This window comes from Cuculus canorus, chromosome 20 (assembly GCF_017976375.1).
Source record: "Cuculus canorus isolate bCucCan1 chromosome 20, bCucCan1.pri, whole genome shotgun sequence".
NCBI classification, from domain to species: Eukaryota; Metazoa; Chordata; class Aves; order Cuculiformes; family Cuculidae; genus Cuculus; species Cuculus canorus.
Genome location: NC_071420.1, coordinates 2,070,560 through 2,095,287, shown reverse-complemented (window position 1 = coordinate 2,095,287; position 24,728 = coordinate 2,070,560). Strand labels below are relative to the sequence as shown.

General features: G+C 37.4%; 1 protein-coding gene across 4 annotated transcripts in view; it reads left to right on the top strand.

The window, feature by feature from the left end:
* The window catches only part of USP32 (ubiquitin specific peptidase 32), a 67,100-nt gene that overhangs the window by 24,439 nt on the left and 17,933 nt on the right, over window positions 1–24,728 (top strand). For 2 of the 4 annotated variants that reach the window (XM_054085035.1, XM_054085034.1), the window contains exons 3-15: window positions 836–941; window positions 1,544–1,662; window positions 4,901–5,060; window positions 11,216–11,347; window positions 12,823–12,930; window positions 13,702–13,817; window positions 14,205–14,267; window positions 16,090–16,173; window positions 18,844–18,905; window positions 19,026–19,128; window positions 20,884–21,076; window positions 21,647–21,822; window positions 22,575–22,715. In XM_054085035.1, coding sequence (XP_053941010.1) covers window positions 836–941; window positions 1,544–1,662; window positions 4,901–5,060; window positions 11,216–11,347; window positions 12,823–12,930; window positions 13,702–13,817; window positions 14,205–14,267; window positions 16,090–16,173; window positions 18,844–18,905; window positions 19,026–19,128; window positions 20,884–21,076; window positions 21,647–21,822; window positions 22,575–22,715 — 1,563 coding nt within the window. Of the gene's footprint in view, window positions 1–835; window positions 942–1,543; window positions 1,663–4,900; window positions 5,061–8,432; window positions 8,643–11,215; window positions 11,348–12,822; window positions 12,931–13,701; window positions 13,818–14,204; window positions 14,268–16,089; window positions 16,174–18,843; window positions 18,906–19,025; window positions 19,129–20,883; window positions 21,077–21,646; window positions 21,823–22,574; window positions 22,716–24,728 lie in introns of those variants that run through there. The other 2 variants (XM_054085036.1, XM_054085037.1) reach the window with 2 other exon arrangements.

The following is a 24,728-nucleotide window of genomic DNA, read 5'->3' as shown; positions in this document are numbered from 1 at the left end:
GCTTAAAAGGTGCAAATTCTTTTGAAGTGCTTTACTAATTTCCTAGCTTACAGTTAGACTAACAAATACTGACTGTTGTGAAGTCTTTGGTGAACAATTTCCTGGCACATAGTCTTGTGTCAGTGAGATGGTGACTTTTTTTGGTCTTATTGTGGGAGACACGCCACTCACATTTTGCAAAGGGGTTTCAGCCTGTTGAGAATTGGTTTCCTCCTTCTCTGCTTCATTGTCATGTCATGCTCTCAAACTTTCTGTTGGAAAAAGATTCAAATACTGTTGTTAAAGCAGGGTACTAAACTGGAACGGTCATTCTTGCAACAGCTGCAGTGTTGAGGTAGTTAAGGTATAGTTGATGAAAAGGTTTTTTTTGTGTGTTGCATCTTTTCAAAGCAGTAGTTTTTGATGGCTAACTGGAAGTGCATCTCCTGTGATTGGGGCAATGAAACAATTCTCCAACAACCTCTTGGTGGCATTGGAGCTATCAAAGCCTTGTCTGAGGAGATTTCATCTTAATTACCTTGATAAAGAAGTTTGGGCAAATAGCACGAGTGAGCAAACAACAAGCACTGGAGGATTCTGAAAATTGTTTTATATTGCTGTTCATGAAAAGTGCCTGCGTTTCCCTAAGTAAAAGACTCTGGAAAAGCTATTGTACTGGAAGAGCTATGAAAGCTTAACAGAATCAATATTAGAAGTGTGCTTAGCTGAACGTGAGGTGACTAGCCTAGAAACCTAAAATGTTAGATGGAACCTCAGTGTGAGTTGTTGCTTTTAGTTCTGACATCTTTGTTCTCCCTGTTAACTTTTGGTTCATTTCACTGTTCTATTCTCCTAGGTTATCTACTGTTCATTTGGAGGAATATCCAAAGGGCTGCACTTCAATAACCTGATAGTTGGATTAGTTCTACTTACAAGAGGCAAAGAGGAAGAGAAAACAAAATGTAAGTTATGTAACTTACAACAGCAGCAACAGAATGATAGATAATGAGTGTAAAATACGCTTACCTAAAGCAATCATAAATTGTGGTATATTGTCTGTATTTTTGTATGTAACCAGGGTTACATACATTTGTCAATAAAGTATTTTTTCAGGCATTTTTAGCTGTCTATTTTGAAATTTAGTGCATTTTTTGTTTTCTGTTTGACCAAATTGAAATATTTGATAAGTCATTGTGAATGTAAATATTAGGATCCTACAGAAAGACTGTAGATCAATGTATGTGGACAGAGGAAGGAGGACAGCGTTGATGTTTTTTTAGAAGAAATTTAAGCAACTGCCTACTGACTTCTGTTGTTTTGTCTTCCTTGTTAATCTGAATTGATAGTATTTGTTTTCCTTTTGATTAGTGGACAGTGGTAAAAAAAAAAAAAAATAGAGATCCTTCTTGACCAAAACCGTGTCGAGCTCTACGGAAATTAAATCGACCCAAGATTTTTAGTCCTTTAATTGTTGCATGGCCTTTGGCGTTCTCAGCCAATTGTAAACTTAAGATTTGAAAAATGTAACTGCTGTGGTTGCTTAAACATATTTCTACTTCCCCAGACATTTTCAGTCTCTTTTCTAATGAATCTGGGAGTTATGTTGTCCGTGAAGAAATGGAGAAGATGCTGCATGTGGTTGATGGGAAAGTCCCAGAGTCACTGAAGAAATGCTTCTCTGAGGTATTGCATGCAGGTTTTATACTCTTGTCTGTATAAAAAAGTGACAATTACATTGGATAGTTTGTTTTTCTTTGACATTTACGTGCTGGTGTATGTATAGGAACAAATTGACCTTGTATAAATTGCGTAAAAGCTCATAGATTTTTATGTTGTAATATCATATGTAATTTGTATTGATGTGAATAGCAGCCTGTTATATAAACGTAGGCATTCTCCATGCTGCTTTACTTAACTGTGGTAGTTTGAAAGATATCATTTCCCAAGGGTAATCGTATTATCAAGTAAATTTAAATACAAATATTGCCGGTGGAAATCTATTCATTAATGGGCATTTTATTGCAGTCAGGGAAGAAATCTAGAACACAGATCTGAGAGGGCAAAGAAAACCTACATCCTGGCTTTAAGAATGCCTGCCAGCGGTGGTTGCTTAAAAAATTATAGTTTTATAGTGTTACTCTTGTTTCACTGTGCCTGCCAGGTTCTATAACATTTATTTATGCTTTAGGCTGTTTGAGAGATGAAGCCTTTAAGAAGCTTGCATGAGTCCTCCTCTAAATCAAGCTATTGTTACTTCTAAGTATTCACAGATACTTCTTTGGCACTTGTGATCCTGATGAACTGTCAGGTTGCTATGCTTTGATTCCCTCTGTTATCAGAGGACTATAGACTAGCAAAATCTCGCCATCATTATACATTCCACTGAGAAAGTATTGACTAGAAACTGCATTTGTGGATATCACATTACTTTATTAATTTAAATTTTATTGTACTGTTTTGAAGATAACTTTGATTGTGACATTGGCTGAGGCACACTCACTTTATCTGGTGGTGGTATCTTGTTGGCTTCGCAGGCAACAATTACATTCTTCATTCTTGGCTGGAATCATTTATCATATATATACTGCAGTCCAGTTCCTGGAGCTGACCCACTTCAGTATTTCCTATTTATAATTCCCTGTCAATGTTGTGTGGCGAATTATACCCTGAAAGTTAATTGCACACTGTCCAAGAAATCCAGAAACACTTAGGAAGACTTGCAGAAAGAGAAATGCCAGTCTGGCTTCATACCATCTTTCTGTTCAAGAAAACGCTGTATATTGATTTTGCTTTTATAATGAAAATAGCGTAATCACCCACTCAGCAGGATTTACTGGCCTGTTAATCATACTGGGCCATTGCTGGAGAGAGAGAGTTTAATGTTCCTGCTGTGGGCCTTCCTGCCTGCTGGATGGCAGATGAGCTTATGCTTTCAAGGATGATGTTTATAGGTGCTTCAGAATTATTGCATGCACTCATCTAGAAATACAACCTTTGAAATGTATCTGAGTTTTCCTCACTCTTGTTTCTGAAATACAGTAAACAAAATCAGTGATACTCATATTGCTGAGGTTGCGTCATGACTCAAATATGAATATTAGTTGCTTAAAATGCTTTCTTTCCCCCTGTCCAAAGTTTTCCTGTCCATTCTCTTCGTTGTCTTTCCTCTAATCGATTGGAACAGTGCAGGGACCTAGTGACATGCAACACAGCTCTTGCTACGCTTACAGAAAGCAGTGCAAAAACTAGAGGGACAGTAGAGTGGAACAGGTAGTGAGAAAATTATCTTGATCCAGGCCATTTAAAAAAAAAAAAAAAAAACCAACCGTAATTGTGGGCTGCTTTTTTCCTCTCTGTTAATTTCACAGTAGAGGGGTTTGGTAAAGCAAGTGGTTCTGTAATGGGTTAAATCCTGCTAAGTCCACTGTTTTTGAGTTTCCCCTTTCCTGACTGTCATTCATTCTCCTGCCTTTGTGCTGGCTCAAGTATTTATATGATGTTTTGATGAACTGGATTGTGAAACTGATGTGCCTGAGTAGTAAACCCTTTTTCTGTGGCTCCTAATTCGGTAGGTTATTTTTCAGCTAGATCTGTTTTGCCACATGACTGCGCTGATATGACTGCTCTCACAAAAGAGGAGAGGCGAAAGATCAGAAACAGTGTTGGTAAGAGCAAGTTTAGGACCATACTGTCAAGTCAGCAGGGTGGATATGTACAGATTAAACTGGTGATGGAATAGCAGTGTAGCATCGTGACTGCCTTGAGTTGCAATGATGAGGAATTCTAGGATAGTAGCTGAAAGTATTGGTATAGTTCTGTGTATTTGTTGGAGTAAGATAACACACTTTAGGAAAAAGAGGCATAAAAAGAATCTATATCTGAACCTGAAATAATCCATTCCAATTGGAATATGAAGCAGATGTTTTAGCAGTGATGGTGGTGAATCGTTTGAGCAACCTGGCGAAGGGAGTAGTGGATTTTTCAACTGCAAGTATTCCATAGCCAAATGCAAATTGTTGGATTCCGTGGAGGTGTAATACAGTGGAGTTTAATGGTCTGTGATATTAGGCAAGTTTAAATAATTAAGTATTTGAAACCTCTTTCACTTTGCAGAACCCCTGTTTATTTCCCCTAGAGATTACGATCTTCACGTGATGAGTTTGTCTACTGATAGTAGATTTGCTTTTGTTTTGATTTTGTAGGCCTTGTATAAATTAGTCTGTTAAATGGTTTTAGGCAACGAAACGGTTTAAACAGCCTCTCCAGTATTTAACCTTCATGGCTCTATAGTTTTTATGTAAACCTGAACGGGCAGTTCCACGAGGTGTTCAGCAGAGAGACTGAGTGAGGAGATACTGTGACTGTGATGTTTACATGTATGACCAGAGTGGGTTTTTGGTCAGTAGAGACAAAAAGTTTAAATGCTACGGCAGTGATTAATCATACTATTAGCTATTCACAAATCTATTTTTTGTTTGTCGAGTGTTTGTATACTTGTGCAGATATAACAGAATGTTTATGATTTCATAGCACCTGTTATTTGGCACATAAGAGCTTTTATCTATCATAATAAGTTTAAATTCATAAAAATAACCTCTGTTATTTTGAGCTGTAAGAAACCATTTTTCTTCTAATCCCTTTAACCTGAGGTTCAGGGTAAATTACTTTCCAAAGGCCACATTGAGTAGGCGGTTCAAATGCAGAGAGTGCTGAGGAGTCTAATTTCCCTCCCAGTGCTGCATTTCAGAATGAAATGGAAAAACAGGCACAGCTCCAAAGGAAAAATTATTTAGTACTTACTATTTAGTACTTATTTTTATAGGAGATTGTCCCAATTGTTGTTCATACAGCTGGATGGTTCCTGTTTACTGGTACTTAGAAGGCAGAGATAAACAACTCACATTTTCTTATTTTTCTATAGAGTGAAAAGGTAAACTATGAGAAGTTCAGGGCTTGGCTGCTGCACAACAAAGATGCTTTCACGTTTTCCCGTTGGCTGCTGTCCGGAGGTGTGTATGTGACACTCACCGATGACAGCGATACCCCTACCTTCTATCAAACCCTGGCTGGAGTCACGCACTGTAAGTGAATGATGCTTGCTGTTGTGCGCGGTTCTTGAATCTGTTTCAGAACTCACAGTTTTAAGTGTTGCTTTGCCTAGTTTTTTGTTAAGTCTCATTACTCTAATGAGATACATGCAGTTCTGTTCAGCGAGATAAATTTCATCTCTCTGTTAATTTGTTCTCTGCTTTTTGTGCTGTGATATTTTAAACACTGTTATGTACAAGGACACTGTGGGTCATTATTTTTAAGAGGTAGCAAATCTGAGATTACAACACTTCTGTTAGAAGTTTGCTACCAAGCAAATTAGAGAAAATAAAAAGGAAAATAGCTTCTCTTTGACGAGTACATTTATCTAAAGTGACTTCACGTTAATACCAGTTTATATTTGGTGTTTCAGATGTAATAGATCGTAAAACTATTGAGATAGTTCTGAAAATAATACTCGTTTCAAAAATAAGTATTACCTCTTAATTTGCTTTCTGCAGTAAAATAAGTAATATTACTGGCATTTGATGTAGTCAGGGCACTAAATTAACTAAAGAGAAGCCTCCTTAGGATTTGCTTTCAGGAATAACCTCCAAAGAACAAATGCTTCCTAATGTCTTTATTAATATAAAAGAAGGAGCAGCTGTTTTTTAAATTAAATGGAAAGACAAAAGACTGATAAATTATACTTGATGTGCAAGGGTACTGTGAGCATAGGTTACAGTAGAGCATCTAAGGGACTTTGGTATTCCTAGGAGAAGGGTGTTTGCTATTGAGATGTCAGTGATTTTAAGGCTTGTTTTTAGTGCTTTTACCTACGATAACGTTTGCCTTTTGGGAGAACCAGTAACTGAAATAATGTTTAGTAAACCGAGCTAAACACTGTTAGCAGAGTAGAGAGAAAGGTTTTTAAGTTTGTTCTACTGGAAAATGAAAACTGATCTGTGCAAATTGCTGGTGCAGTTATAACTGTCTGGTCTGGCTGCTGGACTCCGGCAGGACCACGATGCAACCTCTCCCGGCTTGAGCTTCAGACCCTCCTGCCAAGCCTGACCTCCTCTCGCAGGACACTTCTCAGTGAATAAATAATATGTCAGAGACATGAAAAATTGCAGTGATATAAATAGCGAAAGTTATTAACATTGATTTAGAAACAGACAACGAACATTTTATTGCAAAGCATCAGTAACTCCATTTAAATTTGCTTAATGAGCCAAACTATCAGGGAAACAAAGGAATTCTAGTTTTTTCATTTGTAAATAACATTTATGTTGGTATGCAGATGACTTCAATTATATTTCTCAACACATAATTAGAAATGAAATTTTGAAGTTACAGGAAGTTGCACACACTTGCTGCTTTTAATCAACTTTTGTCCCATTTTACTTAAATCATAATTATGAATAATTTTATTTGAAAGCTACCAAAATAAGTTTCTCTTGGATCATTGTTCCTAAAAAGCAGTTTCAGGGCTATGAGTCTCTCCTATACCGGAGTACTGACCAACCAGCGGTAGTTTAGGTTTTCTCGGTTTTATAATAGGATTTGGTACCGTTTGATTTTTATGTGTGTTTTTCTAACTCATCGTATTGAATATCTCTGTCATGGAGCATGTAAATCAAAGAGAAATCCTGTCTGGGACTACTGCTAACACTAAAATTCTCTGTAGGGAAGTATTCCCCCAGATCATTATACCTCCTTGATAACTACAAATTAAACACCTAATCTTCTCTGGCACTCTTAAGTCCAAATGCAGTATTTTAATAATAGAACAATTCCCAGCCGCTGGAGGATGTTATTTTGTTACCTGTCCTCTCCAGTTTGCACTCCTGTAAGTGTTTGAGTGGCAGTGACTCTATCCTAGCTGCCAAGTACAGCGTTCTGTGGCTTAGTTTGTCAGGCAGACGTCCAGGAACATGAGACAAGCGGAAGAGTCTCCTGTGCCACCAGGGGCAGGCCCTGGGGGTCTCTGTATCATTTCTTTCATAAGGTACTGAGGCTGCTTGGGTTTGGGGTTTTCTAATTCAGTTGGGAAATTATGCCAGTACATTCTTTCCATGCATTTGTGGGCAGTTTGTCTTAACTTTCTGTCAAGACTGGCCTTGGTTTCAGCCAGTCTCTGCTCTCTTCCCTTTTCACCGTTCACTATAAATGCAAGTGACTCATCTTTCTTCTTGACCTTTTTGTAAAAGTAAACTAGCCCAGTTGAGGTCTGTTTCAGACCATGTGCTCCATCCCCTGCTCTGTCTACCTTGCTGTCAGGAAACCTTGTTGGTTTCCTTCGTTTGACTGAAAGTATTTCTTCTGCTGCAGCACAGGTGGTGGATCCCTTTCTATGACTGTGTCGTTTTGGTGTGTCTCTGTGTCATGTGAGGGGCTTATATGCTCGGGTTTCCAGCCCTTTTCCATGGGAAGAATATTCCTATTTATCAGAGGGATGACTGGTTTCAGGCTGACAGACCATGTAATTTTTACTGCTTTCTTACCCAGTTCTTGTGTCACTGAGTTCTTATTAAATAGCGTCCTAATTCTCCTTCGAATTGAAAAGACTTCTGTCATCAGAAGAATTCATTTAAATGCTCTTGCTTTTTCTGACAGCTCTTACGTACTGACATGCAGTAGGACAGTGTGTAAGCAGTATAATAATTATAGTTTAGAGCATACAGTTGTCACTAATTTAACATAATAAATGAGAGAAGCCCTGGATAACCAGACAGCATGGTTGAAATGCGTGAGTGAGTTTTTGAAACAGTCTGAAACGGAAATTGAATGTTATGGAAGTGACCTCTTTTGTCAGAGGTGGGTTTAAAAACATGTAGGGCTTTATGGTAAAATGAGGATGCGAGTCTATAAAAGGAAAGCGAAGTGATCACTTAACTTTGCTTGCATTAATAGGTTGTCAGGATGTAAATACACATTCTGTAGTTTGCCCCCTTCAGTTGTGGTGCCTGCTCTTGAAACACCATGTCTGCAAGGCCACTAGATGACAATTTGAATATTTTTGATTTATTAAAGGTGCCTTTGAGAGAAGATTTTATTCTGGACTATTTTTTTTCCAAGTGTGTGAATACCTGTGCTTTGAGAGGAACTGTTGTGTTTAATCTCTGCTGTGTGGGTTCCTGTCTTAAGGCACTGATAATCTATATTCTGCTAGATAAATGTCTGGGCTATCCTGTCTGACACACACAAGGATCTTGGTTGAAGTTTCAGTATTGCCTCTCTGTGTCCCCATTTTTAATTTAGGAAAATAAAAAGATGACAGTATTACAGCAGACGAGGCCAATAAGAAAAAGCCTCAGTGTCGCTTAATCTGCCTCTTGCCACTTTGTTATCCTCTTAGTTCCCAGGCTATTTTATGGCTTGGGAAGCAGCTCTCTGTGCCCAGGCACTGGAGTCTTGTGTGTGTTAATTCAAAAGCGACGAACAAGTGTGTTTGGCGTTCATTCTGTCTCGGTTCTGACTCAGCCGTTGCGCCATGAAGAGCTCTCTCTGCAACCGAGGACTGGATTTGGTGTGGAGGGTATCATGGTAAACTGTAAACCAAACTTTCCGTTAAAATGTTGGGAATATGGTATGCTTCTACTGCTGTGAACCAGAGAGGATTGTACCAATAGGTGGGTAAAAATATATTGAAATAATTAATTCTGGTGTTATAAAGAATTAAATAAATAGTGCCTGAAATGGAAACATGTTTTTAAGTTCTTTTCCAAGACATAATAATGCTGATGGCTCCCTGCCTTTGTAGTATGCAAGGAGGGTGTACATTTTGTGAATTTTTTTTTTAGTGTTTATCACTGTTGTGCAGCCTGACTGTCCATCACTGTGTGGCAGCTGGGTTTAAATTAACACACGTTTAGCAGGCTTACGGTTTCTCAAATACATAGTTTTGCTGAAAATGCTTTGTTTACTTGTTCTTCCGTTACGTTTAGAAGACTGTGGCTTGAGGTGTGCTTGCCATTATCAATCTAATTCTTAGAGAACTGAACTGTGAAACTCAGTTCATAGTTTTACAGATTTGAAAGGTTTCTATGTTTTTAATGTGTAAGTGATGGGGAAGACATAAAATAGCACATGGTAGGAAACTGGTAGTATATGCTAAATATCAGAGATGCATAGTATCTCCAGGTGACGCCAAATACCTATTAGATATTAAATTGACAAAAATTAATGCTTACTTGGCCTAGAAAGTGGTCTGGTTTGATGTTTTGGACTATATTGTACTTATAAATTTTTAAAAATCATAGTATTTAAAATGTGAACTACTGAATGAAAGCCCACTTCTCGCTATCTGATGTGATCTGAACGGGCATTAGGAACAACATTTTATACTTTGAAAAGGAACATACTTTATCCATATGAAACCTTTTTAGAAGAAGACGGTGTTTTTTCATAAATGTTAGTATGTTTGGGTAATACGTGCTTAGTTCCTTTTTCATTTAAACTTCAAAACCAGATACGTTTGTATGTATATATCAGAAATGTCAAAAGACTCCTTTTAGCTTACATTTACTGTGGAATAGCTGGTGCACTACATATACTGAGGTTTGATTTACGAGATTATATGCAGAAAAGTCATTGTGGAGAAACCGAATTATGTAACAGCTGGCGTTCAACTACCAATTTAAACTTTCACATGTGCCGTAATCCAATAAATCTTTCTGTATTTTATGTAAGTGAAACTATGGCAGTGGGCTGCAGTCCACTTTTGCTATGAATGAAAAACAGTCTTTTGTCATTTACTTGCATTCAACCTAAGTTGTGTAAGTGTAATTGGTACAAAGAATGTTATTTACCACGTCGTCAGTTCTGTTTTCTAGAATGTTGGGCTTCTCAGGGGAGAGTCAAACCCTGGACCCGCCTTGGCTGTAACATGGTGTAGAACTTAGTCTAATTCTTATCAGCTATTCTTTTGGAGACAATTATTTGTAAATTCTCTGCCTTTTAAATGACACGTCTGTGTCTCTTAAATGATGTTTAGTTTTTACCATTGCTTGACAAAAATGCAGATAAGATGCTTTCTGATAACCTCTTTTCTGATGTTAAAATGATAAAGCATTCAAGTTAGCACTATAAAAACTATGAAGTGCAATTTGAAAAATGGGTTACAACTAGCTTCTACTGTATGTATTTGAGAGGTTCTCTTGCAAAAGAAAGCATCTTTCAGTTCTTGCAGAGGGATGGATTGGATGGGCTTTAAAGGTCCCTTTTGACCCAAACCATTCAGGGATCACAACACAATCAAGAGCCAGGAGATGGTAAGCCAGATAAGGGCATTGATCCCTCTAGGAAGGAGGTGGAGAGGAGAAAGGAAATGAGTTTAGTGTTCTTCAGGATCAGTTCTCTTATCTCACTTATGTGTAAGTACGCAATAGCTAGTGCAAGTGTAGACACTGCAGCATCTCCAGTTCCTGGGCCTGAGAATTTGTGTTAGGGTAAGGTGACCCTGGAACTGAGGCCGTAGTGTGGGTGTTCTGCATGCTAGTGTATGGCCTTTCTGAACATCCAGATGGAAAGAAGGGCATGTTTTCACTGCTGGCACTTTTCTAATTAGTCTGTCTAAATAGCTTATACAGGAAGATGCAAACCCCTTCCAGTCTTCCATCTCTAGTTCAGATATCGGATCTTTTGTCAAATTTTTTCCAAACTTCCTGGTGCTCAGGATAAGGTTTTGTGTAGTTTCTGCTGCCTCCTGTGCAGTTAAGTCATTCATGCTTATAGTAACCGAAGTTACTACTCTGATTAAACTACTACCTCTATTGACAGAAGTAGGAAAATTAAATCAATAAAATTTCAGTTTGGCATGTAACTTTTTTTGTGTCTCTTCTGTTCTTAAGCCTTACAGGATTATTATTGTTTCTATAGACTAAACCAGGCCAAATAGCTCAAGTTAAACCTATTAGAAAGCTGGCATGGATTTAAAGGCTCAGAACCATCTGGGAATGGGATCACACGTAGTGTTCTTAATATAGACAGCTTTGTCATTACATATCTATTTGAGAACCAATTAATTTGCACTGACCTAAAGCAGTGTTGTGACATACTTGCATATGTAAAAAGGTTAAAAGTATTGTTGAACAGAAAATTGTTTCTCTTTGTGACAAAATAATGCTACATTTTTATTTGATGCTGAATTCTAACTTGGTCTAGATATTACCAAAAATTTCTTTTATATTTGTTGATTTTACAGTGGAAGAATCTGACATCATTGATCTCGAAAAACGATACTGGCTGCTAAAAGCTCAATCAAGAACTGGACGTTTTGATTTAGAAACATTTGCCCCCTTAGTTTCCCCTCCTATTCATCCATCTCTGAGTGAAGGTATGGAACGTCAGTCAAATGTGCAAGGAAGTGATGTCGCTGCGGTGTTCAGAGCCCAATGCTCTACTGACATACAAATTTTAGAGCTTTAAAAGTGGGCCTATTTTAAAACATAATTTAAGCTTAAATTACAGAGATTCATTTCACTGAGTTCTGAATGTTTGAAAATGAGAAAAGATATTTGGGAGATCTCTGTTTGTTGGGAAATGTGGAATGACAAAGGAACTGCTGCTTCTGTGTGTTGCATTCTTATTAGCTGCCAGGAGATACAGCAGACAGTCAATATAATTTGCCTTGTAGTTGCTTAAAATTTTTCATTGAGTTCCTTAAGTTTCTGTGATGATAAAATATGCTGCCGTCCCTGCACGAGGTAGACTAGAAGAGCATTTTCTAAATGGCAAATGTGGGTTTCGTCTGTGAAATTACAACACAGCATGGAAGTGAGAAGTTGTATCATGCAGTCAATGAAAGAGTCTTCCCTAATAGCAGTTAAGGACGGTTTTGTTCATTAGGCTGGGTCAGGAGATTCGTATGTTGCAATAGAGACACATTAATAACCAAGCTGGTCTTTCAAGTTGCAGCCACTCTGTTAATAACTGGAGGTTGCAATTGTCTAATTGCCATTTACTGCACAACGTAAGGACATTAAGTAACATTCTGCTTACACACTAGTTTTTGTCTGCAGTCCTAGAGTGGCAATTTTTTTATCCCGAAACAGTCAGCTTTACTGACAAGGGGCAGCAGTAAGTAGAAGATGGGGAATTCATCCGCAGTGGATGCAAGCTGTTTGAACAACAGAACTTATGTTCAGTTCAATAGGGGTGTATCCCCATATTCTTTTGCTTGTGACTGTTTTTTATCTGCTTAGTGAGATGAATTTACACAGCTGCTGTGAAGAAACTTGAATGGTTTCTGGTCACTCTATATGTCTTCTGTGGATAGTGGAACTGAGTCATTGTCAGGGGATGAAAAAAAAAAGAATAGAAGTCTTAAATCCTTTGAAAGCTGGTGACTAAAACTCCAAACTTGCTTAGGGCCAAGTTGGCAGAGATGTTCAGTGATTTTTATAGGAGTTTTTATCAGGCACTTTGGAAAAGCCAAAGCACTTGGCTTCTGAGTACCTTTACTATTTTGGTCCTGTAGCTTTTGTGAAAATGCTTGTCCTGGCCAATCTGGTTCCACTGTACATGTCTATAAATCAGTCATTACAAGGAGGGTGTGAGATTAAGGCTGCTGTTCAGAATTCTTGATTCCCTCCCTGCCCCCAGCTTTGCCTAGCCATAGATGAATGTTCTAATTCACCTTTAAACTGGTCTTAGTAGTGTTTAATTGTCTTTATTACACTTAGTAAGAATTAGCTATTAGTGTTCTTACTTCTTGCAAATGTTAAGCATTAACTTTTCACATAAATGCAAAGTATGTCATCAGCTGTTTCAGCCAGATGCTGTAACAGGAGATCCTTTTGTGGTTTGCAGGTTTGTTTAATGCTTTTGATGAAAACCGAGACAATCACATAGATTTTAAAGAAATTTCCTGTGGGCTCTCAGCATGTTGCAGGGGACCCTTGGCAGAAAGACAGAAGTGTAAGTATGCAAAATGTTAACTCTTCCTTTTAGAGAAGTTTTTGAGTTTGACCAATGAAGTTCAGTTGTTTCCACCTGTTTAGAATTTTTTTTCACTGAACGAGTGTGTGTCTCTGAAAGGTGGCAGACTTTAAAATTCCTTTCATTTTTTAGCTTCTAAATACAGGGGCTTCCTTTTATAAAGGAGGACTAAAGCTAGTTCTGTATATTTTATACTTATCTGTAGTTTCATATAAATTAGCAGCCTGTTTGAAAAAAAAATATATCTGAGAAGTTATTTTGCAGCGTTCTGCATTATGATGCAGAAGTGTGTATGGTAATAAAGTGCAAAAGCTTATTTATTGATTATATACAATATAACATGAAAGTCCTATTTGATTGTCTTGTGATAAATATCATGTTCTGACTTGTTTACTGTCCAGTTTTCAGCTGGCTCCCTGCAAGGTTCTTGTGTTTTGAAATACCTTTCTTCCATACTTATGCAAAGCCATATTGCTGCAACTTAAATGCTATCATTCAATGGAAATTTCTGGATGTGCATATGTTCTCTGCTATGTCACATCAGAAAACACAGCAGAGAATTGCAGGAATCTAGATTTCGGTTTATTAAACACAGCTGCTCCATTTCCTCACTACCACACATGCATCCTGCCTCATCAAAACTGTCAGCACTAAATCATGTTATTACAACTCTGCAGGCTTGCATTGTGCAAGAGAAAAAATAGGGTTTGAGTAGTTCTAACATAGAGAAGTAATTTCCTTTTTTCTCAGTTTGCTTCAAGGTTTTTGACGTTGACCGGGATGGTGTGTTGTCTCGCACTGAACTTAAGGAAATGGTGGTCGCACTTTTAGAGGTCTGGAAAGATAACCGTACTGATAAAATACCTGTAAGTTATATTTGGTTTTTTATTCATTTGCTCCTATTTTTTAAAGTCATCCTTCAAAAAGAGGAATGTGAATGTTGTTTGAATGTAGCCTCAGTAAAATACAGGCTTGTTTGAACTACCTTACCTGAGGGGTGTTGATAACTGGATAGAACTTACCTTGCATAACTATGATTTCCATGAACCAAAGCAGAGCCATTTGTCTGTAATGTGTGCTTTCATACAAAGAAGCCTTCGATACAAAAGTACAAGTGTCTGGAAACACTCAGTTGCAAATTACACAGAGGTATCATCAACCTTTCTTACAGTTATATTTTTATTCTGAACACATGCAGTTCAGAGACTGCTGTGAGAATTTAACTCTCTTTTCTAATCCTTTTGTTTGTTAAGGAATTGGAAATGAATTTGTCTGAAATTGTAGAAGATATTTTGAATATGCACGATACCACAAAGGTAGGAATTTGCTACTCTTTCCTCATCATTTTTATAGTCTGGTATCTTCAGTTAATTTATAAGAAAGAAAGTAAAATCTTGTGCTTGCTGTAAAGCGGGGATGTGTCAATAAAATAATCTATTTGAAGACATGTCAGTTTTGCATTAAAATTTTCACTTTGTTCTGTGTGAGAAAGAACGTTTGATTTGTATAAGCCATTTTTATATATGAAACTAAACCAAAAATACATAACCAGATAAAATTCATTTGAAGCATATACTAGGCTTTGCTATGCTTAATTAATACCAGTCTGATGCTTGACCTTTCTTCTAAAGAAACTTATTTTGTTTTGTGTTAAAATGATCCTGTGCCAAAGGAGTAGTGCATTAGGATCTCTTTTATTTTATGCTATGTAAAAAATAACCTTCCTGTGCTGGAAGAGTACCGTATTAATGCAGTAGTAACTCATTATCAAACTACTTTTCAATATTATCTCTATATACGGTGGACTACATAACAATGATACTGTTTCAGAGCTGAGTACCTGTGAAACTATGGGCTCATCTGTCATGGCCGTTGTTACACACAGCAGAAAGTGTTAATAGTTTATATTGTGTTTTATAGTTAGCTGTGTGTATATCTAAGTTCTTGCTTTTTCAAGATAGGCATGAGCATCTGCAAACAGTGTAGAAGTTGTTTCCGTTATTTCATCTTTTGCTTTACTAGTTGTGAAGAGTGCCTGTAAACTACAAATAAAGAAAAAGAAAAACTATGAAGAATGTTTAGATATGCATAATTGCTTGTTTGGATAGTTACTGTGCCTGCTAGTACTCCAACAAAATTGTAGGCAAATATTTTATTACAATTCTTATATTGCTAAAGCAGCAAACAATACAGCTTCAATGAGCTCTTTCTTTCATCCTTTGAGGTTTTGTTGTTTGGTTTTTTTAAAAAGGTGTGGTTTATAAGCAAGCACTTAGCAGTCTCGTTTCCACAAAGAGTTAAAAAAGAAGACTAAGTCTTTAGAATATCTTTCATAGTTGCATCATGAGCATAGTGCTGGAAAGAGCTGATGGTGCAGTGATTACATAAATTACTTAACCTCTCATCTTATGTTAGCTTTGACCTGGGTGAACTCTGGAGAAAATGCTCTGTAGGAATAAGTGGAATAACTGCTGCTGCTGTAAAAATGGCTGTATATATTACAGTATAAAAAATTCAGATTGATCCTATCACTGAACTGTTGAAAATCAGAAAGTCCTCTGACATCGGTCAGTGTTACGCGAGTGTAACTTTACAAGTGATGAACAATTAATAGGGCTTGTGTTGTAAGGGAAGATCATAAGGACTTGATGATCCAGAATAATTGTTCCCAGCCCACAGAGGTAGATGATGAGTTTCTAAAGTATGAAGTATCTGAAAGTATCTATAAGTGCAGAGCTTACTCAGATGATCAAAGTCTTTGATCGTCTTAGTTGTGCCCTGACCAGTCACATACGCTTCTGCTGGTTTCATGGTTTGAGAAGGTGTGACTGCTGCAGTTGGGCTTGAATACTAAATCTGAGTGATGGAGAGCAGGAGCAAAGGTTTTATGCTGTGCATAGTTTGTCCTCCATGCTCTAAAAACTTTTTGGTTATTTAGATTGCTTATGTTATGCTATAACTGGATTTTTCTTCTTTAATTGGATCAAATTTTATTATGAGAATGGCAGATGTTAATTTTTATCAGATCATTGGTTTTGTCATGCTTTGCATGACACATTTAACGAGCATTTTAATAGAAACATGTTAATGGTTTGATGGTTTTTTCCTTCCCCTTTCCTTGTGCTTCCTTTAACTAAGCTTGGACACCTCACTCTAGAGGACTACCAGATATGGAGTGTGAAGAGTGCACTTGCCAATGAATTTTTAAATCTCCTTTTTCAGGTATGTTTAGAGGAAATTTAAACTTGAACATTATGGTAATTAAGTCATTAGTGTTTTGGGTGGCCATGAAATGCGGCATCAGGTTTGTGTCAGCATGCTTACAGTTTGAAGTTATGTGCTTTTGCAGTTTCGCATTACCTTGACAATATGACTCTCTATTTGATTATTATTCTTTTCAGTGTATGGAGATGCCTAAAGCATAATTTGGTGAAGTGACTGTAGTGTACTGTTTATAAAATGAAAAGAAATTTCAAGCATATCAGCAGTTATATTTTCCGTTAGAAAAAGGCTGTGTTTTTAAACAGCTGTTCTTGCAACTCTTTGCCAGGAGAGTGACACAGGAAATGAGAAAAGGTATTGCTAACTCTTGACAACCACTTTCCCTTTACATTTTCTGTTAAGGCCATCTAAGGAACCTTTCATTGCTTTCTTATTGGAGCGGTCCTTGAAAGGTGTGCTATCATATCACTATTGTGTTGCAGAAGCTGAGGATTAACTGTGTATGAATTTGGTTTTAATTTAGCTTGAATTGGATTTCTGTAAGTCCTTAAAACAGTCATATTTCAGCACTGGCTCACTTTGTGCAGAAAATAATCCCTAAGAGTATTTTCATTCACTGCGGTTTGTTCCTTACCCATTATCTGTAGAGGCTAACACTTGGAATTTAAATAATAATGATCCTAATGGAGCCTTGAAGATTTGCCCTAATTTAGTATTCACCTCAAGCCCTATATGACAATCTTGGCTCTTCCAGGGAGAGCCAGCATCCTTTTAGGAGAGAAGCCTAATCAGTTACAGGGTCGCATTGTAGTAGAAAAATACTTCGTCAGACAGAAGCTGTGTGTTTTTTAAAAAAAAATAAATAATTGTTGTGGGAGGTTACCTGAATAGTGTAGTACTGACACTCCTGGTCATGATCCTAGGCTACTTTATAAAGTGTGTTTTAAACTATGTTTTTCCAAGTACTTGAGGTCTGAGTGAGAATATTGTGATGCCATCAGCTACACCACACCAGAAAAGAACAAAATCAGAAAGTTCTGCAAATTCTTTTTTATCTCAAATTGCATCAGGTTTTACTCACATGGCAGCCTTCTCAGGAAGAGCTGTCTTTATTTTTGGACCATATAGCATCACATATCATATCATAACTTGATTAACAAATATCTATGCAATATTGAGGCAGAATGAATGAACATTAAATAAATTTGTCTGCATAATGATTACACATCACAATTGTTACAAGTTGCTCGTGGGAGGTCTCATTTCCAGTGTTTTTCTCCTGGCAAGACATGATACATTTTCATTTTAGTTTTTTTTATTTCCTTTGATAACTTTCTCACATGAGGCACCCTCATGTCACGCTGAAGGCTCAACAGCATACTCACACAGGTCAGAGTCTGCCATGCATTTGGGCATTTATTTGGTCTGTCATGAGCTTGTGTGTCTCATCTGCAGACAGAAAAACTAGGAGTGGAGCACCTTGGAAAGCTTGACAAGATTGTTTTGTTTGTTTGTTTGCATCGGGGTTGGTTTAGATGGAGAATCTGATACCAGTACAGTGTTATGTGATTTTAAAAAGAAACATCACAGCCAGCTGTGTGTGCCCGCGCTGGAAAATCTGTTGCTTCCCAGCAGCTAATGGCCTTTGTTTTATTCAGAATATGAAATGGTCTCTCACACTGTAATATAAATTTAAATAAGATATCTCACCAGTCATTAGAAATCTCCAGCTGAGATGCAAATTGATAGCCTCAAAGGAGACATAAGGAAACGTCTATAAATCATGTTATGAGTAGCAACCAATTTGAAAACCATCTTGGAGAGAAGACAGCTGACCCTCCTCCCTCCAGTGGGGAACAAAGGCTCCTGCAGGGGCTGTTTCCCTCTGCTTATTGCTCCCTGCGGCGTGCCCTGTGGCTGAGGAGATGCAGGGAGAAACCTGCTGGGACCTCACTGCAGCCAAGGCCGGGATGGTTTTGCTAGGAAGAGAGGAGTAAAGTATTGCCCATCTGGTACTGCTGCCTTGTACTGAGAATGAAACCCCACCCACACTGTGCAGCCATCTAAAGGGTTGGTGCGTTTTTCATCTGCGTTTGTTCCAAAAAGAAAAAAAAAGGCATCTAACATTCAGAAATGCGCTGTAGTTCTGAGAGCATTTTCAGTGGTGGGTGGTTGGTTATCCTTGCGTGTCTTCATGTGCTTCTTTTCCTTTCAGTCCCTTACACAACCACTTCTCCTCATTTTTCCCCTTTCCATTTTATTTTTTGCAACCTTTACCTCCTCTAGCAGCTTGCATTCTCCAAATTCCTCCTTCCGTCTCTCTAGTACATGTAGACATCTTAACATCTTGTATATCCAATCCAGGTCAGTTACTGTGGTCTTTCTTAGTGTGTGCTTCAGACTTGAAAATAATGAAGATTCATTCTCTGTTCACCTTAATTCGTCTTGAGGCATTTGACATTTTTGGTATTTTTGTCTTAGTGGTAGGAAAAGGTTGTGAATCTCATAGCTCGAAATGCTTCTTTTGTAGTGATTTGTTCAACTTTAGATAATCTTGCTACATGATTAAAAAGAACTATCTGAGAAGTCCCATTAGTTCTTTTCTTTTGTTTTTCTAATGCTTGTTTCAAAGTAGCATAGTTCCTAAGAAGAATTACTTTCTTTTTCCAGGTGTGTCATATAGTTTTGGGGCTACGACCTGCCACTCCAGAAGAGGAAGGACAGATCATTAGGTGCGTGGTTTGCTCTGAATCTTAGATGGGTTTCAGAATCACCTGTTAATATTTTCAAAAGAAGGACTGTAGTTTCCCTGTTTCAGCTTATATGTCGTGTTGTTCATTCTTTATGTGCAGAGGCTGGTTAGAAAGAGAAAGCAGATACGGCCTTCAGCCAGGGCATAATTGGTTTCTTATTGCAATGCCATGGTGGCAGCAGTGGAAGGAGTATGTCAAATATGTAAGTATCATTAAGTGATTTCTTTGTATTTGGGAATGCATTGATGAAAGAAGAACAGGGAGAAAATGACTGCTTAACCAGTAGTGCTTGAAATTAAGCAGCTCCTGTGTCTCAGTGGAAAATAATTGTTTTGCTGAATCATCACACGGTGAGCTTTTCGCTATAGTTTCATTAAACTGTCACCACTTTCTGTATTTGTTTCATCATTTTTGCTTGTCAAAATACTTCTGTTCAATGAAAACGTACTCTCACAGTAGTACTTCCCTTTAAGTCTTTTGATCTATTTGATAATAAAGCTGCCGGTATTGATTTTGACTTTGCTTGGGCTACAAATAGATAATATATGTTTTCTGGCCAAATTAAGGAGGGAATTGGTATAATTCGATTTATAGGCAGTAATGAGAAGTAGTCCAGTGCTTGGTGGCAATCAAAGGAGTCCTACTAATACCTTGTAGTTACAGGATGCTCTTTAACTCCTTCCGGCTAAATTTAAGTTAAAGCATCACTATGAATTTTACAAAAGAAAGCATACTTAATAAAACTATATTTAATAAAATTTAATTGAGGTGGAGATAAATATTTTTTGCAGGTTTCACAACCAAGAATATAGAATAAGTGAAATAAACTGTTTCTCAAGAGAGTTTTCTATAGTGATAACTAATCAAATGTGTATTTGAGTTTTTTTATAAATACAAATAACTAAGAATATTCAGAAAGCTGCAATGTATGCATGGGCTAACTATGTAATTACAGTTATTCTTTGTGCACAGTGAACTGGACGAATGATGGCTTAAATGCCTGAAACACTAGATAATGTGATCCTTGTCATAGAGTTAGGACACCGATGTGCGCATGATTTCATACCTAATTCTTTGCATGATAGCATCATGCCATTAGTCACTCAGTCTGCCTCGTAGCAAAAAGTACACTCGGAACTTCCGTGAAACACTATAAATGATTACTGTAATTCCAACATACATTTTATTCTTGTTTTTATACTTTTGGCTTTACTGCACAGTTGTTTGTCAAGATATTGTTTAGTGATGTGATAAATAGGGGACAACATAAAACAGGAAATATCCCTTTTTCTAATGTTGTTACAGTGATGTTCAATGCATGGATTTTCTTTTTTCCTTTTTTTATAAGGCTCAGTTACTTCCCTTTTCTGTTTTCTCATTTATTGCCATTTTTTGTTGTGACTGGTACTCTAATTGGGTAGGATTCTTCTTACATCTTGTCTGTGCAGGGCAGGCAAGTTGTGCTTTTGGGGAATGCAAATTTATTTCTCCAACTTCATCTTGCCAAAGTGTGAGCCTTTGCAATGCTCTGTCTCCAAAGGAAACAAAGGAACTTTGTTTCAAAACAAAGTTAGGGAAGACTAAACTGTTGCAGGTTTGAGGAAAGAATGTTTTTTTTAATTCTGTTTTCATTTAACCATATGAAATTCAACAAGGACAGATCTACAAATAGTCATAGTCTGCAATTATAGCTGTCTAAAATGGTTGTCTTTATGTATCTAGATAGAGAAAATAATTTGGGTATCTCACAATTTTAATATTGTGCAGAAGAGTTCATTTGATTGGTTTAACAATTTCTACGTAACAAATTACATTGGAAGTATTTTTATTTTCTATAAATTTTGTTGCAATTTGCAGAAGTGGTCACACAGCTCTGACTTTTGGTGATTGACTTGACTGATGCTAAATCTCTGATATTGGCTTATAATTAACTTTCCGACTTGCCTACCAATTTTAGGATGCAAACCCTGTTGTGATAGAGCCTTCATCTGTCTTGAGTGGAGGTAAGAATTCACTCATAGCTGCTGCAGCCAATACTTCAGAACAGGGAGAAGACAAAATGGGAGGTCTTAATTACTTCAGTACAACAGAAGAAAAGTTTTCAGATAATATTTCTACTGCATCAGAAGCGTCAGAGTCTACTAGCAGCAGTAAGCATAACATCTTATTTCCTTGGAGGTTTAATGTAGAACAGGTTTTGAGAAAACTAAATGCTGCATGGATTCCTCCAGGCGAAAAGATAGCACAGTTTTGATTGCAGAAGTGATCTACATGTGGACATCCATGAATTACTGGGATTTTTTTAGTCTGTGGTAGATAGACAAGAAACGGTCTTGTTTAAACAGCAGTTCATCATTATTTGCATATATGTGCAGTTTTGTACATAAGATTTTTGAGGAGTTTAACAGTTGAACATCCATGACAAGTAAATGCCAAACACAATTGCTTACACAAACCTGGTGAGGCTGTTTTCAAACCAGTATTTGTGTAAGTATCTTCTTTGATATTTGCATCTCATATATCCACTTCTTCATCTTTTCTGAGAGTACCAATGTATTTGTCACTCTGTGGTTTGGAGGTGTTGCATGTTTGCCTGAAGTATGAAGGACAGCAGAGTTCTTCAAAAGCCCAAAGGATACAACAGTTTAACTGATTCGTTTATGTTATGGACTTATGAATTAAAATAGAGATTTATATCTTTTCCCTGTATTCTGTTACAGACAGTGCTTACCCTGGCACGCCAGGGACTGATGTATGTTTTGCTAGGCAGCATAATACTTCAGACAATAATAACCAGTGTTTTCTTGGAACCAACGGGAATACTTTGCTACAGCTTAATCCTCAGAAACCGGGAGCTATTGATAACCAACCCCTAGTAACGCAAGAACCAGTGAAGGTAAATTCATCCGAGTTGTGAACACAGGAAAAGTATCTTCTAGCATACTTGTATCACAGCTTTTTGTGTGCTGTTTTTTCAGCTAGTGGCTTAGTTCAAAATTACCGCTGCTTTATCATATAAACTTGGGGTTTCTTATTCTTATTTCAAAGGAAACGATTGTGTTCTGTTTCTGAAGTTACTGTTGAGTGTTTCGTGAGAAGAGAGACATTCAAAATGGTCTTAAATGACTTCACAAAACTTAAAAATGAAAAAGGCATTTATGAAAACACAACTTTTAGCATTAACTGTAAAATGTTTTAGTAATTCAACACTTTTCTTTAGTGTTTCCAACCTAAATGTGAGAGTTTATTGCTATTGCTTAAAAGCAGAAAATAGTTAATTAAATAGTAAACCAAAACTGACAGTTTTTCCAGTACTCATGCAAACAAAACATAAAACACAGACTAGCACAATCAATGATGATTGGATTTCTCAGTGCAGTATCTGAAGTTGTCGGAGTAGGTGACATGAGGGAGATGTAATACAAATTTTACATTGGACAGCCTTTTATAGAAATAGTAAGTAGTTAAACTTGAGCATTAATTATTGTTACACTTAAATACCATCTTTCAGTATGAAAAACAGTTGCTATTTGTTATTTAAAAGATTTTTAGTAATTAAAAACTTGTCTGTGTTTGTGAACTAAAATTGTTGTAGCTGTGTACTGTTTGTTCCACTTGTGATTTGACAAAATCCCTTTTTGTGTGGAGGCTGCATCATTAACAATGGAAGGTGGAAGATTAAAGCGATCTCCACAATTGATTGAAGGACAGGACTACATAATGGTACCAGAACCTGTTTGGAGAGCACTTTACCATTGGTATGGAGCAAATCTGTCCTTGCCCAGGCCGGTAAGTTGTGATGGTAGACACTGTTTACTTACCATAACTGCTGAGGTAATATAAGCAACCTACTGTGTCAAGGCTTCTGCCAGTTGCACAAGGCCATTTTTTATGGTCATCTCCCACTTCATCCAAAATGGAGAGTCTGAGTGAAAAGTCTTGAAGAGCGAGCTGGGAAAAAGCAGTCTCGGAAATGGCCATGGATAGAAAGTTTTGGATCTTCACCTGGTGGTTTGCAGCACAAACCCCAGGAGATATTGCGACAGGGTAGAAGTGCTGCTCAACTGATCGTGATTGCTAAAGCAGGCAAAAGTAAACTTGAGATTGGTTTAAAAGACTTGGCATCAAAACACTCATGTTTAAAAGCCAGGATAAATTTTCAACTTGGTCTGCAAAACCAATGAAATTAAAACTGGGACACCTGCAGCTTTGGAAATTCATTTCCTCTCTCATATGAAGTGGAGGTAAGGTAACAATTGCTGTCCTTCGAGTTCAGTGTCATAGAAAGGACAGTGTACAAGAATTAGTGATGATCTAAAAAGCAGAGAGCAGTAGAGGATCCTAGTAAAGAGAATGGGTGAAGACTGTTCTTTGGCAAAACAGTTGCTCAGAAGCAGTTCTGAGCTGTAACAGCAAGCTGCAGGAGTAGATATTCCTTAAGAGAGTTTGCAAATGAGCATATCAGCTTTTGAGTGCTGCACAGACTGGTTGAGCTGTTCAGCTTCTAGTAGAAGTTTTTTCAATAAAGTGTTTATCGTAAGCAATTCTCAAGAAACAGAGGTGAAAACTGAGCAGGTATCTACTATGTAGGTCTGACTCAGCATGATACTGGTTAGCCCTGTTCAGTGCTAAAAACAAGGATTAGTACTCTCACCCGATACTCGTCCAGTCGGACAATAAACAGGTCATAATCATTTGAAGCTAAAGCTGGCATGCCTTGAATTATTAATATTGAATTTGGAAAAAAGTAGGTTGATGTTAGGGGCGAGAAAAACTGTAGTAATTTGGTCTGATCATGTATAAGCTTTCTTCAGTTTCTATTGTGTATTTATTCCGTGTAGTGGCTGTTTTTTTCTGGGTCAGGGAGTCTTATAGGGGCTGTAGTTCAAAAAAGAAAGTGAGGGGATTTTTTTGATGGTAGCAATAGAGATTAGGTGGTGGTGTCACAAATACTCCATGTCACAAGTGGGAGAGAATTTGCTGTATGATTTTTGACGATTTGGTCTGTTAGCCATAGTACTGGCAGTTATTTTACAGTGAAAAATCACTGGCTTCTCTTACCCTCCTCCCACACATTCTCCATGGAAACAAACACCTTTCGTGATCCAGAAAAGGCCACATCTCTTTATACATAAACTCCTGTGCATCAGATTTTTGCAGAGAGGTCATTAGAAAAGAGACTTCTAGTCAGAATGAGAGCATTTTAGTTTGGGTATCCTATCTGAAAAAAATTACAAATAACATGTGAATAAACTGTAGCTTTTCAGTCCATAATTAAGAAATATATCAACACTTGGTTATCTGAACACTTGAATTCTTGAAAACCATTTGATGACTCGCAGCCACGTCCAGAGGCACTTACAGTCCCAGTCTCCCAGCCCGCAGCAAGGACTATTATGTTGTTTCTTTCCAGAAAACATCATTGTTTGTTTTGTTGTAACTGAAGTTTAATACTATGACACGTCAGTGCATTATACTGCATCTCACAACTTAAAATGAGTATTTTCTTCCGCTTCGCATGGTCACAAAAACAGTGCACGTTCTTTCCGCTTACATGTGCCTACCTTTTGGCAGACCGAGGTAGCAAAATCTTTGTAGAAATGGTGACTTTGAAAAGCAAAAGGTTATGATCTGCGGTAATGTCAGCTTTTTCTGTCAACATACCAAAAGGCAACATGAGTCACTTTTGTCTGTTCATACAGTGTGAAGGTTTTCATTCAGTCCTGTAGTTCAAAAAGTGCAGAACAAGTGTGTTATTCAGCATGTGGTTTTTCAACAGTTGTGAAAGTTTCATATTGAAAT